The sequence below is a fragment of the Rhamphochromis longiceps genome, linkage group LG14 (assembly GCF_057381845.1).
Source record: "Rhamphochromis longiceps isolate RC_006_pf linkage group LG14, R_longiceps_female_GT1.1, whole genome shotgun sequence".
NCBI classification, from domain to species: domain Eukaryota; kingdom Metazoa; phylum Chordata; class Actinopteri; order Cichliformes; family Cichlidae; genus Rhamphochromis; species Rhamphochromis longiceps.
The window spans coordinates 18,946,385-18,965,276 of record NC_140570.1 but is presented as its reverse complement, the minus strand read 5'-3'; the positions used below and the strand labels follow the sequence as shown (position 1 = coordinate 18,965,276).

The following is an 18,892-nucleotide window of genomic DNA, read 5'->3' as shown; positions in this document are numbered from 1 at the left end:
AGAGAGAGAGAGAGAGAGAGACAATATGAACATATTTAAAATTAAAGGAATTGAAATGTACATTGTTCCTTGGTTTAGTGTCTGGAAGAGAGTCCTGTCTCAGTCAATTATAGATGATGTGAGAGGGCGGGTGTGTGTGTTTAGGGCACGGATGGCCTCTGCCTCCTATTCTGCTTTTAAATACTCTGGGAACTACAAGTAAGCCGCGGTCTGAGAGCAAAGTGCTCTAATCGGGTGATATGGTACTATAAGATCATTAAGACAAGATGAGACCTGATTATTCAAGACCTTGTATGTGAGGAGCAGGATTTTGAATTCTGCATTTAACAGGGAGCCAATGAAGGGAAGTCAGTATAGGAGAAGTATGCTCTCTCTTTCTAGTCCCTGTCAGTACTCTTGCTGCAGGATTAACCAAAGGCTTTTCAGGGAGTTTTTAGGACATCCTGACGATAATGAATTACAGTAGTCCAGCTTAGAAGTAATACATAAACTAGAACTAGCATGAACTAGTTCTGAGACAAGATGTTTCTAATTTGGGATATAATGCGCAAATGGAAGAAAGCAATCCTAGACATTTGTTTAATATGTGCATTGAAGGACATATCATTGTGAAGAATGACTCCAAGATTCCTCACAGTGTTACTGGAGGCCAAGGTCATTTGAAAAATGTCTTTAAGATATTCCTGCAGTTTAACTAATTGGTGTGTGTAATCTGGCTTAATGGATAGATAAAGTTGGCAATGCAATGGAAATGTATGCTATGCCTTCTGATGATACTGCCTAAGGAAGCATGTATATTGTAAACAGAACTGGTCCTGGTACTGAACCCTGTAGAACTCCAATATTAAACTTTGTCTGTGAAGAGGACTCTCCAGTTACATGAATTATAAAAAATAATAAGACACAAATTGTACTGTTCAGTACAGAAAGAAGCTTTTGTAACAAGTACTTGGTTGAGGTGACAGACAGAAATGTCAGTGTGGTGAACTAGCTTACGTTACTGCAGGTAAACAGGAAACAGTAACCTTACCCTCAACAACCTCAGCACTCTTCTGGTAAATTGCAAAAGTTAGCAGACTTGTTTAGCCTCTTTCTTGCTATGAGTGCCTGCATGGAACCATGTGCAATGCACTTGTCCTTCATTAGAACTGCAGCTCCATAGCAAAGTCTCCCACTGATCACTTTCTATAACACATTAGAATTTCCTCTTGGGTGTGTTTTGGTTTGTCAGGGCAGGAGAGTGAGACACAGCAACAAAACAACCGTTGCATCTCGTGTTTCACTTTCAATTGTAATAATTAATTTTAATAATTAAAATGCCAAAAAAAAGGCAAAACAAAACAGCATAAGAAAACAACAACAAAAACACAAAGCAGAGACATCCTGTATTCTTTATAACCTTAACCACATTTCAGTCCTGCAAGCTCAACACCCTCTTTGGAGTTGTCTAGCAACTGATTCCCCTCTTTTCAACGCCTTTGCAAAGTGCTTTTTTTGGTTTTGTGAGGAACACAGAGTGTGATACATTGCAAAGAGGGGGTTGGGGTAGGCCTTAGTTGAACACCCTGACTGGTAATATATTCAGCCCTATTGTGGTGAATCAATGCACCGTGCTTTAATGGGGAGATAAGGAGGGGCAATGGGGAGCTATGACGAGATATCTTTTGCCCCACAGTGCACCCCTAAAGCTAAGAGGCACACCCAAGACTGTGCAGTATCACCTAAACTCTCATCTGAAGAAAGTGCCTCTAACATTCAGGTCCTGTTTTTTTTTTGTGGGGGGTGGGAGGGTTTCTATATCCATGAGGAGCAAATAAGAGACAAGAGCTCAAGGACGCACAAATGTGAAGACTTTGCTATTTTGTTTCAAAGATGGAAATGTTGTGGTTTGCTTAACCACTGACAAGCATGTGTTGTGGCGTTTCTTGATACTCTGTACTCTTGATGCTGTGCTACGTGATCAAACAGATCTACAGGGCTAGACATACAGGATGAACTGAGGTGAGACTGTTTTTATCAAGTTCTTTGGGTCTGACTACAGCTCTAAAGAAATATTTGCATTTGTCTGCTAATTTGGAAGCTAATAAAAATAACCATTATGGCATAAAATAACTCATACTTCATGCTCATCTAGTGTTCATTTTTGCACTGGAGTCAGTTAACGTATTAGGCTAAAGTGTTAAAAATTGATTAGTTGTGTTGGTAAATGGCAAGTGATTGCTTAAACTGACCACCAACACCACCAAAGTTTTTGCTTTGTGAAATGTTAAAGTGAATGACTGTCTTTGAATCAATCCTGGAGAGTTTTAATTGGGACCCTGACATAGTAAAAGGAACAGGTTGTTTTTTATAGGCCTTGTGCTTTGTTGCACTCTCTCCTCGTGAAAGCACAGACTGTGAGAACAATCCCAAAGAATGTATCTGAATGCTTTTTATTTGTTCTTGTTTCTAATGTCTCTGTAAAGCACTTTGAATCACCTTGTTGTTGAATTGTGCTATACAAATAAACTTGCCTTGCCTTGCCTTGCCTTGCCTTGCCTTGAATTAAGATGAAAAAGAACAATAGGAGGCTCTGTACAGGCAAGGCTGAGAAAAATCTGAGAGGAGCTGTCGGGGGTGGTGGTAAGGACCGGGTGATGACAGAATAGTACGCATGGTTGAGTGGCACAGCTTGATCAAATTAGCACAAAACTTTACTGAACAATAGAAGTCAGGTCAGTTCAAATCCTTTCAATTAAAAGACAAAATAATGAGTCTTAGCAAGACTGATATCAGGCAAATGACATTTCGTTTTTATTTCATGCAGGTAGGACGTGACCTGCTCAGAGCACAATGTCACAGCACAGAGGAATCTGGAGGAGGCAGGTGCACCTTTTTACCCTCCCTTACCTTCTTCTCCTGGCTTCACCGTGCGAGGGTTTCCTCCCTGACTTGTGGTCTAGAGTGCTGACTCTGTCCTGGGACTCACACACTCACCAGTACATTACAGAGCGGGCCATTCTAAACGTAACCCTGGAGACTCTGAGGGGACTAAAAAAACACCATGGAAACCATGATAAAGAGGAGGTGAGGTCATGTTTGCAGTCAGGAGATTTACTGAGTAATGCAGCATCAGTGGTTCATAAAGTGTTTGAATTACCTCTTTAAGTAAGTATGCAAATTTAACTGAATCGCTCTTTCTCCCTATGGTGATATTTGAACACAGACGTATTGAATTTCTTTCAAATAATGATAAAAGTCCTGGTCTAACGATTGCAGATCAGACTGGGACGTGGATTTTGGAGAGCTGTGGGAGATGTGGTGAAATCCAATGCAGCCATGGACTTCCGGAGCTCCACAAGGTCTGACCCAGTTTACCACTTTGATTCAGAGCATATTGAAAGTGCCACGGTCATGCTACGACGGTTCTGGACCCACACTGTGCTCTCAGTGCGGGCCAAAGAGTACCAAAGTGCCCGTCATAGCCTGGGTCAGCTATTTCATTCACTGCAGGTAATCTGCCACACAGAACTGAATTTTAATAATAGGGGGAGGGTTAGCTTAACCTTAGAGATATTTCATGAAGTGAAATGTTTTGGCTATGTTTTTGTTTTGAACATCTGCTATGTCAGGACTTCTACAGCCACAGTAACTGGGTGGAGATGGGCCAGCGTTCTATTTACCTCCATCTGCTTCAGCCAGAGGAGCCTGCCGTGCCTGTAGCTAAAGGTGATTCATGAATGTGACATTATAGTCCCATTTAATCACAAAAAAACAAAATTAGTTGTATCTACACATTATTGTAAAGGTCCTCTTGAAAAGACTAGTTACTGAGGTAACAGCTTTACAGAATTTTTTCATTTTGCATCATTTTATCATACTGCATAGCTTCACGTGTTACAGTTTTTTCTGATTGCGTAAGCACATTTTTTGTAACTATTGGCTAATTTTGCAAAACTCTTCACACAAATAAGAAAACCTGTCACCCAATAATCAAAACATTGTAGTTCTCTTGCAAAAGCAAACACAGCTAGATTAACTCTTCACACCTTCGTAAAAATGGTGTTTCCGTATCAAACAGTACACACAAGCCATCATCTACTAAGCACACAATGCGCCAACTGCACACTGATGGTATGAATACAAAACACATCTGGCTTTTGCTTTCTCTGTGCACAAGGTAGGCTATGTCAGTTTGAGCTCATACTTCTGTCATAGATCCATAAGCATAGAGGGATCCAAACTTCAAGTACTGGTGTTTATTCAAACACATCAAAACAAACACAAGTGTTTATTTCCAAGTATAGGATTATTTGCAATCGCCATAATGACTATATGGGTTACTTGGTCTGCAGTGAACATGCTTCCTCTGCCCCCAGCATCTGGTCATCTAGCAATTCTGTAAAGTAACAATTTCAGTATTTTTACATCAATGGTATTGGTGTGTTTCTCATTGGCATATGGCAGTGCTACAAATCTTTGTGCGAAGTGACTGTACTAACCGATTCTCATTTCAAGATGTCCTTATGGTGCTTGCTACAGTGTAGCGGCTCGAGTTAGGCTGGACCCGTTGGCCAGCTTCCCTCAGGGTCATTCCACGGTTGATGACATGGTCCACTATTGTAGCTCTGATGTCATCAGCAATTCTATTTCTTACTCTTCCTACCCTTCCTCTCCCCCCTCCTCGTCTTCCTCTTGCTCCTCCTTGTCCTTGTCGTCCTCTTCATCCTACTTCTTCACCTCCACGTCCTCTTCCTCGGCCTCCTCTACTTCTCACTCTTTCTGCTCCCTCCATTGTACTCCGCACACACAGCTTACCTGTATTATAGTGCTTAGGCTGATTGCAAAGTGAACTGATTATCTAAAAAAGTTTTCACATGTGAAAGTGTGCCAGACAGTTGGCAAATTAGTGTTAATGATAGCCATACATGTGTATACTTTTGCTAGGAGTGTGTTGGAAATTTGGTAATTGAGTGTTGTGCAGTGAATTGTGCCTACAGTTTTGCAAAGTGTGTGTTACAAAATTGCAAACTGAGTGCAAAGCAGTTTTTGTGCTTTTAGTTTTGCAAACTCAGTGAGTGGTTTTGCTATAAGTCTGAATAGTTTTAGAGATTGTGCTACAGGAATCACAGTTAGGGTTTAAGCATTCAGAAAAAACTGTAAAGTTACAGCTCTTCCACAGTTTTCCTACTACCGATTTTGCTGCTTCTTCAGATGTCATTCTATTGTGGTCTAATCTGTTTTACAGTTTTTTCTGAATGCTTAAACCCTAACTGTGATTCCTGTAGCACAATCTCTAAAACTATTCAGACTTATAGCAAAACCACTCACTGAGTTTGCAAAACTAAAAGCACAAAAACTGCTTTGCACTCAGTTTGCAATTTTGTAACACACACTTTGCAAAACTGTAGGCACAATTCACTGCACAACACTCAATTACCAAATTTCCAACACACTCCTAGCAAAAGTATACACATGTATAGCTATCATTAACACTAATTTGCCAACTGTCTGGCACACTTTCACATGTGAAAACTTTTTTAGATAATTAGTTCACTTTGCAATCAGCCTAAGCACTATAATACAGGTAAGCTGTGTGTGCGGAGTACAATGGAGGGAGCAGAAAGAGTGAGAAGTAGAGGAGGCCGAGGAAGAGGACGTGGAGGTGAAGAAGTAGGATGAAGAGGACGACAAGGACAAGGAGGAGCAAGAGGAAGATGAGGAGGGGGGAGAGGAAGATGAGGAGGGGGGAGAGGAAGGGTAGGAAGAGTAAGAAATAGAATTGCTGATGACATCAGAGCTACAATAGTGGACCATGTCATCAACCGTGGAATGACCCTGAGGGTAGCTGGCCAACGGGTCCAGCCTAACTCGAGCCGCTACACTGTAGCAAGCACCATAAGGACATCTTGAAATGAGAATCGGTTAGTACAGTCACTTCGCACAAAGATTTGTAGCACTGCCGTATGCTAATGAGAAACACACCAATACCATTGATGTAAAAATACTGAAATTGTTACTTTACAGAATTGCTAGATGACCAGATGCTGGGGGCAGAGGAAGCATGTTCACTGCAGACCAAGTAACCCATATAGTCACTATGGCGATTGCAAATAATCCTATACTTGGAAATAAACACTTGTGTTTGTTTTGATGTGTTTGAATAAACACCAGTACTTGAAGTTTGGATCCCTCTATGCTTATGGATCTATGACAGAAGTATGAGCTCAAACTGACATAGCCTACCTTGTGCACAGAGAAAGCAAAAGCCAGATGTGTTTTGTATTCATACCATCAGTGTGCAGTTGGCGCATTGTGTGCTTAGTAGATGATGGCTTGTGTGTACTGTTTGATACGGAAACACCATTTTTACGAAGGTGTGAAGAGTTAATCTAGCTGTGTTTGCTTTTGCAAGAGAACTACAATGTTTTGATTATTGGGTGACAGGTTTTCTTATTTGTGTGAAGAGTTTTGCAAAATTAGCCAATAGTTACAAAAAATGTGCTTAAGCAATCAGAAAAAACTGTAATATGCTACTGTATAGTATTTATTTCATCAAGTAGAGATCATTCAGTTATTATTTAACAGTTCGATTAATATGTTATTTTGTAATCAGACTTGTACCAGAATGGAGTCCCAGCAATGATAGAAATTAGGACAATGAGAGTGAAGATGAAGACGGAGGCCTGGGTGGGGCTATTAGTGACAAGAGGGAGGCAGAGATGAAAAGGAAGTGGGTTTCATGAATGAGAATTTGAAAGGCAAAATGACTGAGTGCTGAGATTTAAACTAGGCAGAACAGAGGCTGACTGACTCAACAAAATAAAGAAAACGATTTGATCAGAGCAATTATGTCAGTGTTTAGTTTAGCAGGAAAATGGAAGTGATGTAAAAAATAAGGTAGTAGCTGCACCCAGGAAGACAGGGTGCATAATGTTTCATTTAAAAGAATATAATATTTATATAATGTGTTGGTTTTTTTCAAAACTCAATGTGTCACTCAGTGTGTATATGTATATACACACATACACACATACACATATAATTATCCACGTCATTTAACTATTGACCCACCACGTCTAGTAAAGCACTCCCCATCTTTACTAATTAACTTGACCAGCCAAATGTTCAACATTCTTTCAAATGTGGCTTTAAATGGTTCAGTGGAAATCAGCTATCATTTCTATTGGTCATGCATTTAACACAGACTCCCAATGTTTTGGAAACCTGGCTGTACATATGTCAATCTGATATATTCATTATTACATTACAAAAAAAAAGTTTAAATGTAAAAACTAAAGCCTTCATCATTTCTGCTTTCAGAAGACACACCTACCTGTATGGAGTGCTTCAGTACCACCTGTCGAAACAACCTTCTGCCAAGACTGAAAACCACACAGGGAAACTCTCAGCTGCTCACCACTGGATATTTCAGTACATTTCCTCCAAAACCTCAGGGTAAACCTCGGCCACCTGCAGGCAAAGTGTTACAAAAACACAATAAATAAACACATTTGGTTTTTAGAATATTTTAAAGACTTTTTCAACTACGTTTCCATCTACAAAGCTGTAAAGATGTTTTTTTTTGCTAGGCAAATGCAGTCATGGAGGTATTCTAGACAGCAGCCGCTTCTCGGGCGCCAAAGGGGGCATCAACAAGGACAGCACCTCACCTCTCTTCTCCCCTCATCATTACCTCCATCTCAAAGCTGCCACTTTGGCTACTGAGGCCACCCTGACTGTGCTGAGAGACCTCAGAGACTCTGTGGGCCACAGAAACTTTCTCAAGTAAGTTTAAACCACTGCTAAAGCTCCCTGAACTGTAGACTTGTTACAAGATTTAGGTGATGCCTGTGCTGCATGAAATGACTGTCTTTACAGTTTTTTACAGTCGCTAACAAGCGTTTGTCCAAACAGTTGTCACATTTGCAAAACTCTAAACACAATTAGCACAGCATCGGTCTGTTGTGGCCATACCATTCACACATTTCATGTCGTGTTCACCCAATATGCAGTCAGTGAACACATTTCCACAATGCTTACATTTTCTTAACAGACAAGCTATACCTCCCAACAAAATTATGGACTGTTTTTGTAGTATCTACGAATGTTAACACACAACATCCCACAATAGCAAAAACAATATTCCAAACCTTAGATACAGTATAAAAGCCTCTGCTTCTGCAATGATATCAGTACAAAAACAATATCAATATCAAAAATATATCTCAGCTGATAATAAACAAACAACTGAATAATTGAGACACAGCTTATTTATGTTGGGTAAATTGGGCCAACCACAGCTTCTTCCATTCTGGCTTAGACTCAGTGGGGTTTATAAGGCAAGACCTTGAGGAGTGATGTTTTTGGAAACAAAAAAAAGACAAACACTGTAATGTCTGGTCGAGGAAGAGTAAGAGCAAGGGGCCCAGGGAGAAGAGCAGGCCCAAGGAGAGGGCAAGGTAGAGGTGTAAGAATGCGTGGTGGTGGCATTCCAAGGGCTGCAAGAACAGTAGTCAGTGATGAAATTCGTGCCACTATCATTGACCATGTAATCAACCATGGTCTTTCACTAAGAGAGGCTGGTGAAAGAGTGCAGCCCAATTTGAGGCGGTCAACGGTTGCCTCCATTATACGCATCTTTCAACAAACCAACAGGTAAGTATTGCATTTTACATGGATTGTTTCTATTCTCACTTGACATGTCAATATGGTCATACAGTAATGCATATGTTGAATTTTTTGTCTTTCTAAAGAATGCAACGTCTTCCACCCTCTGGGGGAAGAGGAAAGCTCCTCAGTAATGATCAGGAGCTTGCCATTGTAGAAATGGTTACTGCAAATAATGCAATAAAACTGCGTGAAATTCAAACTAGAATTGTGGCGGACCATGAGATATTTGACAATATCGATAGAATCAGCCTCATAACCATTACGCGGACATTGTCCAAACACAGAGTGTGGATGAAGCAGCTCTACACTGTTCCCTTTGAGAGGAACAGTGAGAGGGTCAAGGAGCTACGATGACAATATGTCCAGGTATAGTGTATATTCAATCCAATGTCCAGTTCTATAAGCTTTGCACTTTGCAAGTAGGTAACCTACACAATACTAGGTTACAGTACAGTATGGTATACAGTAATAACATGACTTACATAAACTTTGTTTCAGAGAGTTATGGAATTGGAGGCCAACCAGGCCCCTCATGAATTCATATACATCGATGAGGCAGGATTCAATCTGGCCAAAAGGCGTCGACGTGGACGAAATGTAATTGGAAAAAGGGCCACAGTTGATGTGCCGGGACAGAGAGGGGCAAACATTACCATGTGTGCAGCAATTGCAAATGCAGGATTACTCCTTCACAGATGTCAGGTTGGACCCTATAATACAGAGCGCTTGCTTGCCTTTCTCAATGATCTCCACCAGCGCCTGGTTCCAGAGCAGGGTCAGGAGGGTGAAAACATGAGGACCTTTGTAATTACCTGGGACAATGTGGCTTTCCATCACTTGCAAGCAATAACAACATGGTTTGAAGTCCACCCAAGACTGGTAAGTCTCTTCCTTCCACCCTATTCACCTTTCCTCAACCCCATAGAGGAGTTCTTTTCTGCATGGAGGTGGAAGGTTTATGACCATCAGCCACATGACCAGATGTCCCTCCTTGAAGCCATGGATGCTGGCTCCAGGGACATCACAGTTGACGATTGCCAAGGGTGGATCCGACATACCAGGCGGTTTTATCCCAGGTGTATCGACTTGGATAACATCAGATGTGATGTTGATGAAAACATGTGGCCTAACCCTGAAGATCGCAGAGATTAGATGCAAAGTTTTTGCCTTTTTTTTAGCCCCCCTCCCCCCTTTTTATCTTGGCTTTTTGCTGTTGTTTTTTTGTTCAGAATGCTCTTGTGTGTTTCATGGATATTTTGTTCACTGTAAGCAATACTGTAAAACTTTCTCTGTCCTATCATACCGTGTTTCTACTGTACCTCCTGTGGTAAACAGTAAAGAAACAAAAACTTGTTTGCTTTTTACTGGAATGCTTTTGAATGTGAACATTACTGTACATGTGGACATACAGTTACCAACCAAGACATTTCTGGTGTCAATATGGTGGATTGCATGTTTCGCATGCAAATACCTGTGACACTGAAACATAAAAGTCTATGCAGTTTTTGTAATGTCAATAATAGCCAGTATTTTGAAACCTGGTGTACTTTGATTGACTGCATGTACCTTGTGAAGTGAAAACAAGTGTTATTCTTTGACAGACTAATTTCATTTTGAGTCAGATTTATAGTGTTTTTGTACAGTTAGTGTGTGCAGAGAAAGATGTGTTCTAATTTTGAAATGAGGAGTTAGTATATATTTAACAAAGTGTATTTTTGGGAAGGATATTATCCATTTGGCCAATTGTGTTTTGTAGGTGTGGGTCTGTGTTAAGAGTTTAGAAAAAGTATCTGAAGTATGGGTAGGCGCTTGTTAGCGACTGTAAAAAACTGTAATTGCTGCTGAACTCTCTTTGAAGACTCTTTAGTGTGAAGCAAGTTCCTGCACTGGTTTTTGTCATGGACACCACAGGCAGCATGTTTGAGGAGATCCACGCTGCTCGTCTTCGGGCTCAATCCATCATACAGAGCAGAGCCAACAGCCCGGGGCAACTCGGCACCTTTGTGCTCGTCCCCTTCCACGATCCAGGTGACAGCTGGTGGTAAAAAGTGCCTGCAGGTCATAACAGATAAACCTGTAGAGGCTTTTGCCCCCTGTTAATGTGTGATTGTGTTTCCCATTATATACATACCTTTATATACTTCTGTAGAAGGTATAGTTCTGATTATATGTTTCATGCCTACTGTATGTTCTATCAACAGTGAGCCTCTAGATTTGTGCCATCTGTTTCCCTCAGTTCAAAGAATGACTGAATGAACTTCTGTGACTTCCATGAAAGCAATGAAATGAGAAATAATATATTAATATAATAACTTATAGACAGAGCCTCTTGATAGCTTAAAGATTCAGTCTTATGGTACTGTAAATATGTTTTAAATAGACAATAAGGGTCTATAAAGACTGCAAACAAGCTGTTCCTTATCACAGTCTGTAAGCATTTATATTTACTGTACTGTGCAGGAGTAGGACCGGTATTTGAGACTGATGATCCAGGCCAGTTCATGCAGCACATGGAGGGGCTGATGGCTCTTGGAGGCGGAGATGAACCAGAGATGTGCCTCTCCGCAATTCAGGTACATTTAGACGCTAAACACTCAGAGAGAATAAATGATGTTGTGTGTGTATGTGTGTGTGCGTGCATGTGTGTGTGTGACAAGGGGTTTCTTTAAATCACCCTGTAGTTCTTCAGCTAAGACACCTGAGTTAGAAAACACAAACACTGCAGTTGTATAGATTGGACATGTCACCACTAACTTGCTCTCTTCTTGTTATTAGCTGGCACTCACTCACAGTCCACCTCTGTCTGAGATCTTCGTGTTCACTGACGCTTCCCCTAAAGATGCCCATTTATTCGGTGTGGTGAAGGCCCTCTCCCTCGAGAAACAGAGCAAGGTATATGCACCTTTGAAGGGAAGTCTTTTTTTTTTCATCTGTCACATAGCATTATGTTTAACAAAAATCAGAGCTGCTTTAAGGTTGACAGCGAAGACAAACACCAACCGGGAGCTGCTGTTTAATAACCTGTTCTCAGATTTTCAAAACTTTAAAATAAAAGCCTTCATCTGATGTGATTGCTACTGGTTATACAGCTTCTGTTTGTATGTATATTTATAAAGGAAGCACTGCGTGAATTACATTTTTAGATGGGTTTTAAAGGAAATAAGAATTTCCTGGAGAAACTGTGCCTGCTGAAAGCTGGTGGAGATCACCTGCCTCATGTGGCCGGCAGGTGGCAGCAGCTACACTAGTTGAAAATTAAAAGTTTAATGGAATTGTAGTTTTTGTCACTGGCCACACAGTGGTGCTATTGTATCATGAAACCTTTTACAGTTTTTTCTGAATGCTTAAACCCTAACTGTGATTCCTGTAGCACAATCTCTAAAACTATTCAGACTTATAGCAAAACCACTCACTGAGTTTGCAAAACTAAAAGCACAAAAACTGCTTTGCACTCAGTTTGCAATTTTGTAACACACACTTTGCAAAACTGTAGGCACAATTCACTGCACAACACTCAATTACCAAATTTCCAACACACTCCTAGCAAAAGTATACACATGTATGGCTATCATTAACACTAATTTGCCAACTGTCTGGCACACTTTCACATGTGAAAACTTTTTTAGATAATTAGTTCACTTTGCAATCAGCCTAAGCACTATAATACAGGTAAGCTGTGTGTGCGGAGTACAATGGAGGGAGCAGAAAGAGTGAGAAGTAGAGGAGGCCGAGGAAGAGGACGTGGAGGTGAAGAAGTAGGATGAAGAGGACGACAAGGACAAGGAGGAGCAAGAGGAAGACGAGGAAGGGGGAGAGGAAGGGTAGGAAGAGTAAGAAATAGAATTGCTGATGACATCAGAGCTACAATAGTGGACCATGTCATCAACCGTGGAATGACCCTGAGGGTAGCTGGCCAACGGGTCCAGCCTAACTCGAGCCGCTACACTGTAGCAAGTACCATAAGGACATCTTGAAATGAGAATCGGTTAGTACAGTCACTTCGCACAAAGATTTGTAGCACTGCCATATGCCAATGAGAAACACACCAATACCATTGATGTAAAAATACTGAAATTGTTACTTTACAGAATTGCTAGATGACCAGATGCTGGGGGCAGAGGAAGCATGTTCACTGCAGACCAAGTAACCCATATAGTCATTATGGCGATTGCAAATAATCCTATACTTGGAAATAAACACTTGTGTTTGTTTTGATGTACTTGAAGTTTGGATCCCTCTATGCTTATGGATCTATGACAGAAGTATGAGCCCAAACTGACATAGCCTACCTTGTGCACAGAGAAAGCAAAAGCCAGATGTGTTTTGTATTCATACCATCAGTGTGCAGTTGGCGCATTGTGTGCTTAGTAGATGATGGCTTGTGTGTACTGTTTGATACGGAAACACCATTTTTACGAAGGTGTGAAGAGTTAATCTAGCTGTGTTTGCTTTTGCAAGAGAACTACAATGTTTTGATTATTGGGTGACAGGTTTTCTTATTTGTGTGAAGAGTTTTGCAAAATTAGCCAATAGTTACAAAAAATGTGCTTAAGCTATCAGAAAAAACTGTAACAAAGAAAATAATTCATCCAGCAGTTATACTAATAAGGAGCAAAAATAACATGCAGCCAGATTGAAAGACTGAAAGAACCCCTCTTGTTTGCCTTCTCTTGCTCACTGTGAAATTACTTTGGACAGGGGGACTGCAGTAAAGCAAACTGTATGTCAGTGTACTTACAGCTGACAGCACTTATTTTCCCTACAGGTGACTTTTCTCCTTACTGAAGATCCCAACTACACCAAAGAGAGCCGAGGCAGGTTAATGAGGAGGAAGAGGAGAAGTAGAGAACCTTTATCTCCTGATCGTTTTAATCTCTACTCTTCACTGTCCTCCCTGTCAGGAGGACTAACAATATTCACCACCAACTCTGACATACACAGGGTCTCCACAATAGTGGAGGACAACACAGCAGCTGACAAGGTGCCAAAATAAGATTTTTTTACTGGAAATTCACTCCAAACAAAGTTAACAAGTTATTTAAGGAACTGAGGTAGTACACTAGCTCACAGTATCTGTTAACTTCCCTCATTCTAGCAGTCTCAATTTCCCACCTTCATAATTTATCAACCATTTAATATTAGAAAATTTCAATTAAATATGAAATTTTCCATTGACCTAATGCTCTAATTTTCTCAGACAAACATGGCAACTGCTGCTTATAAAGCATTGAAAAAACAATATAATTTCATTTTCTACATGACAGTTAGCACATGTAAATCTTTTTTAATCAAGTAGTCTATCTTAGCTGCAACTTTTTGCTGAGCAGAAATGTGTCAGATTTTATAAAAAGTTATATCACAAAGTATATTTCTAATTTTTTTTTTATTAGTTTCTTTTCCAGCAAGCCGACTAATTTCTCTTTTAGACCTTTAATTTCATAATGATATCACTTATAATTACTCTTCATTACCTTCATTACCTATCACAACTTATTTTTCTTCTCCTACCTCAGGTGACCCTCCTCCATGTGGAAAGTCACAAAGACCTGATGTCCGTTCATACATTTAGAGTTGACAGCTCGGTAAAAAATGTCACCCTACATGTCTCTGGCACTATGACGGAGTGTATCCTTACCAGTCCATCAGGTAATTCTCACATCATATTAACATCAGCTTTGAAGTCAGGGTTAGCTTTTTTTCCATCACGACACTGCACTTTGAACTGTACTTTGCATTTGCTTGAAATATCATGTACAGGGTGCAATTTCCCTGTAATTAAATTGAATTTCAGCATATTTTCTTTTAAATAGCAGTATAATTATATTTACATGTAAATATTGAAAGGTATTTACACTACACTGAAATTCAGTTTAGTTACAGGGGAATTACGCGCTAGATTTATCACACATACTTTAAAGTGTTACCTTGCAAAGATCATTCTTTAACTTTTTTTTCTTTGTAATTTGAGGGTAAAATAAGCTCAGCTGTTTATGCTTCTCTTCTCAGACCAGAGTCAGTCACTGTTGAATGAAGAAGGTCCCCTAGCAGTGCTACAGCAATTTCAGGGACTGTACCGTGTCAACCTGTTTCCTCCTTTACAACCTGGCCAGTGGAAACTGCAAGCCAAGAGCAATGGGCATCTTACGTTCAATGTTATAGGTAAAAGAAATAATATCGAGTACATCAAGCAGATCACCTGGCAGATATTCATTTTCAATTCAAATGCAGCTTTACTGTGGTATGAGATTTTTTTTAAAAACATTTTTTAAAATTTATTTGTCTTTTGATCTACACCACCAGGTGACAGCGGTGTAGACTTCCTGTATTATTTTGCAATTATAACCAATGAGACACACCCGGGTCTGGCCAGAGTTGATGGTAATCCTACAGCAGGTGAGGGATTTTGATAAATTTACACGATAATGAGGATTTGTAAGTAAACAATATGTTTAAGAATATATCTTTCTAATTTTCAGGTGTTCCTGCCTTTCTAGTGGTGGCTGTTACAGGCCTGGGTTCAGATGAAGAGGCATCTTTTAGTCATGCAACACTGCTGGGGGCTGAAGGAGAAAGTCTTCAGCAGGTGAAGCTCAACTCCTCCTCTTCATCTATCTATTCCTTGGAGGAGCTGGTGGGCTTGGTGGACCCTTTTCCCAGAGTTCCCTTCTGCATTAGACTTTCAGGCGAGGACAGCAGAGGAAACAAACTGGAGAGGGTTTCCACAGAGATGGTGGAGCCCACTCACATTCAGATACAGGTAATTGTTAGCAATAATGCTGAAGAGGACAGAGGCTGCTTTCTACTCCAAGTTTACTATAGTTCATCTCCGTTACTCTGTTATGTACATCTATTTTTCAATTTTTCTTATATTTTAAATGGAAATTGTTTTGGTTTGGTTATTTCTGTGCACAATAAATGTAAAGCACTCTTGCACTCTTACAGTGTATCAAGAAAGTATTCACATCACTTCACTTATTACGCAACATTGTCATATATATATATATATATATGGTCTCATAGTTGAGACTGTATGTCAGAGCACAAACCAAGCCATGAAGTCCAAGACCTCTGAGGCACAGATCTGGGAAAAGTTACAGAAAAACCTCTACAGCATTGAAGTTTCCAGTGAGCACAGTGTGCTCCATCATCCGTAAATGGTACCAGTTTTGAACCACCAGGCCTCTTCCTAGAGCTGTCTGCCTGCCCAACCAGAGAGATTAGGGTACAAGGGCCTTAGTCAGGGGAGTGATCAAAACCCAACGGTTACTCTGACAGAGCTTCAGCATTGCTCTGTGGAGAGATGAGGACGTTCTAGAAGGGCAACCATTTTAGACCATGAGAAACAAAATCCTCTGGTTAAAAGAATCTAACTTTTCTCATCACTGCATATTACCAGACCGATACCATCCCTACAGTGAAGCATGCTGGTGGTAGCTTCTTGCTGTGGGCCATATGAACCCATATAAAGACTCTCTAAGACCACTCCTTTGTTAAATCCTGGAGTGTCCCAGCCAGAGACCAGATTAGAACCGGATTGAACATGTCTAGAGAGATTTGAAAATGGCTGTGCATTGATGCTTCCCATCGATCCTAATGGAGGTTGAGAGGTTCTGCAAAGAAGAATGAGAAAAATGAAAACAACCCGAAAATGTCAATATGGGATATTTTGTGTCGAATTCTGAGATGAAAAGGCTGCAACATGGCAAACTGTAGAACAAGTATAGCCCTGTGAATACTTTCTGGATTTACAGTTTTCTCTGTAAAACTCTATTTTCTTGCTTCTTTAAATTCTGCAGGGCCAGATGGCACAATTATAAGTTATTGATTACCTACAGTATCTATGTAGAGGTGTCAGGTGATGACCTTTCTTTGACCGGTGGTCCGTGCACTTTTGACACAGTCTGTTTCGCACATTATTCAGGTGCTTTCTCTTCCTGACCTCGTGCCTGGTCAGAGTGCTGTGGTGAACTTTGAGATCCAAAACCACGGTGCAGCACGGAACTTCAGTTGGACAGCCGATGATGACTGTGGATATCTTCTTATGACAGAGCCCCACAGGTAGATCAAAATGAAAATACATCTTGCTCAGGTACAAAGCAAACTTCAAAGAACTTAGACTGCCATCCCGCTTCTTTTGTCACCTTCGCTGGCATTCTCTCACCTTTGAAAACTATGTAAACTTAGTAACCCAAAATATTTTTTAAATTATACAGTTATGTACAAAAGTCTTGAGTCACCCCTCAATTCTGCTCTTCATATCAGATTGGCTTTCTAATTTTCTTTTTTGCTAGTGGATATATTAAGGGTGTGCACCTATTGCAGTTTGCACTTGTGCTTTAGATGGGGAAAAGAACCAATTTTAAATTTTAACTTTATGCACTTTGTTATTAAAACACATAATTTGTTCCCATTTCTTTTTAATGAAAATTTCAAAGATAACACTGTGAAACAGTAACAAAATGTACCAACAAGATTATTCAAAAGAACTATTAGCTGAGTAGTGTGTCATTAAAAAGTGTGAGGAAATTAGACCAGTTGCGGACAAAATAAGAAGTGGCATGCCCACTTAACTATCCATAGCAGATAAAGATGCCTATAAAGGCCGTCATGAAGCCATCCCCAAGGAAGGGAAACGGGAAAAAGCTTAGATATACCAAATTATGGACTGAAAATCTGTGGTAACGGGTCTTATGGAATGACAACAGTCAGTATCTACAGTCATGGTTTGGCCTGCATTTCACCCATTGGTGTTGGGAATCTTGTTAAAATTGATGCAATTAAGAACACAGAAAGGTATGATTCCATTTTGGGCCTGATTGGCAGTGGCTTAATTTTTCATGACAATGATCCCAAACACACTGCCAGTGCATTAAAAGCATACCTGGATAGAAAAACACAAAGTAGAACACTATTATTCATGGATTGGCCTCCCCAGAGCCTGGACCTTAACTTTATTGAAGCAGTGTGGGATGATCTTGACAGAGGGTGGAACAAAAGGCAGCCGGCATTCAAAGAGGACCTTTGAATGTCTTTTAAGAAGCCTGGAGACCTATTCCTGAAGACTACTAAAAGAAAGGAGATAAAACCTTGCATCTATTTCGCATTTTAAGAAAAATATAAATTAAATGATGGCTAGTTCAAAACACTGGCACAGTATTGTAAGTATAAGTTAAATGATTTCACAATTCATGTTTTTGCCCTTCAGCTTTCTTGTAGCAGAACAAAGGTCTTTTCGTGACCAGGTGTACCTCCAGACTCCAGCCACAGCGCAGGCAGGGGTGACAGTCACCCTTACACTGACTGTAAATGATCTTCATTCTGCTGACTCAAATTATGCAGTGGCCTACTTGACTGTGGTCCCTCAGGTGAGCAATAAGAGAAACTGCAGGATATTCTGCTGAAAACTTGTTTTTTGGTTTATTGTGTATATGATGATTTTCTCTTGCCTACAGGATTCAGACACGTCCCCACCATCCTGCTCTGCAGCACGAGTCCAATCGAACTGTTCTGCAATTTGCAACGCGACTAGCTGGAGTGTGTCTCTGTCTGTATCAGATATCGGACACTCTGGCCTTGATGCTCTGCAGCTACAGGAAGGTGAAGGTATTCTGATTTTGTTTCACAGTAACCCAACCTCAGAGGACAGCCTTGGAGAGCCTGGCATTGAGCTGCAACAGACACAGAGGGATAAATCAACAAATGGAGCCTACCACCACCACCAAGAGCAACACAACCACAAGGCCAGATTAGAGACAGGGGGCCCCCCTTTGAATATTTCAGAATGGTCGCTGGATGTATCTCAGCCACTGTTTGTGAGCTACACATCCAGCTGCTGCTCTACTCAGGCAAAGATGCTGGTTTGGGACAAAGCTGGAAACATGAAACGCTGCCATCTAACAAATGGTCAGAAGAGGCAGCTACAAAACAAGAGTACAGAAACCAGTGGGACTGGACAGAAAATGCCCACAGGCTTCTTTTTCTTGCTGTTAGGCCTGCTGTGCTTTCCTCTGCTTTAGCCCCGTGTGATTACAAATGTTTTGCTGGTCAAAATTATCTGTTGATGACTTGATACAGAGCTTGCTCTACTGTATTTTCAAAGGCAAAATCTGAAGCACCAATAATTTTTTTTCATATTGATATTCAAAAGATGCAAATTTGCAAAGAATAAAAAATCTTTTATTGCACTTCCTTTTATTTTTGCTACAACTAGATTTGTATGCCTGTCACGTTTAAGGCTGTG

At 40.4% G+C, this 18,892-nt stretch overlaps 1 protein-coding gene across 5 annotated transcripts; it reads left to right on the top strand.

Annotated features, from left to right (window-relative positions):
* The first annotated feature begins 1,715 nt into the window (after positions 1-1,715).
* On the top strand, positions 1,716-18,836 carry vwa7 (von Willebrand factor A domain containing 7). Of its 5 annotated transcripts, XM_085379926.1 has the most exons (18): positions 1,716-2,001; positions 2,807-3,066; positions 3,259-3,492; positions 3,612-3,708; positions 7,303-7,437; positions 7,572-7,767; positions 10,511-10,680; positions 11,113-11,225; positions 11,428-11,544; positions 13,418-13,466; positions 13,554-13,633; positions 14,166-14,298; positions 14,659-14,811; positions 14,953-15,045; positions 15,129-15,409; positions 16,574-16,710; positions 17,858-18,017; positions 18,105-18,836. In XM_085379926.1, exons 2-18 carry the CDS (start codon positions 2,833-2,835, stop codon positions 18,666-18,668), a joined length of 2,946 nt encoding a protein of 981 aa, XP_085236052.1. In that variant the 5' UTR covers positions 1,716-2,001; positions 2,807-2,832; the 3' UTR covers positions 18,669-18,836. The 5 variants fall into 5 exon arrangements, with proteins under 5 accessions (XP_085236052.1, XP_085236051.1, XP_085236054.1 ...); XM_085379925.1 differs by having other exon boundaries at positions 1,717-2,001; positions 13,418-13,633; XM_085379928.1 differs by lacking the exons at positions 1,716-2,001; positions 3,612-3,708 and having other exon boundaries at positions 2,925-3,066; positions 3,259-3,341; positions 13,418-13,633.
* Positions 18,837-18,892: the final 56 nt, after the last annotated feature.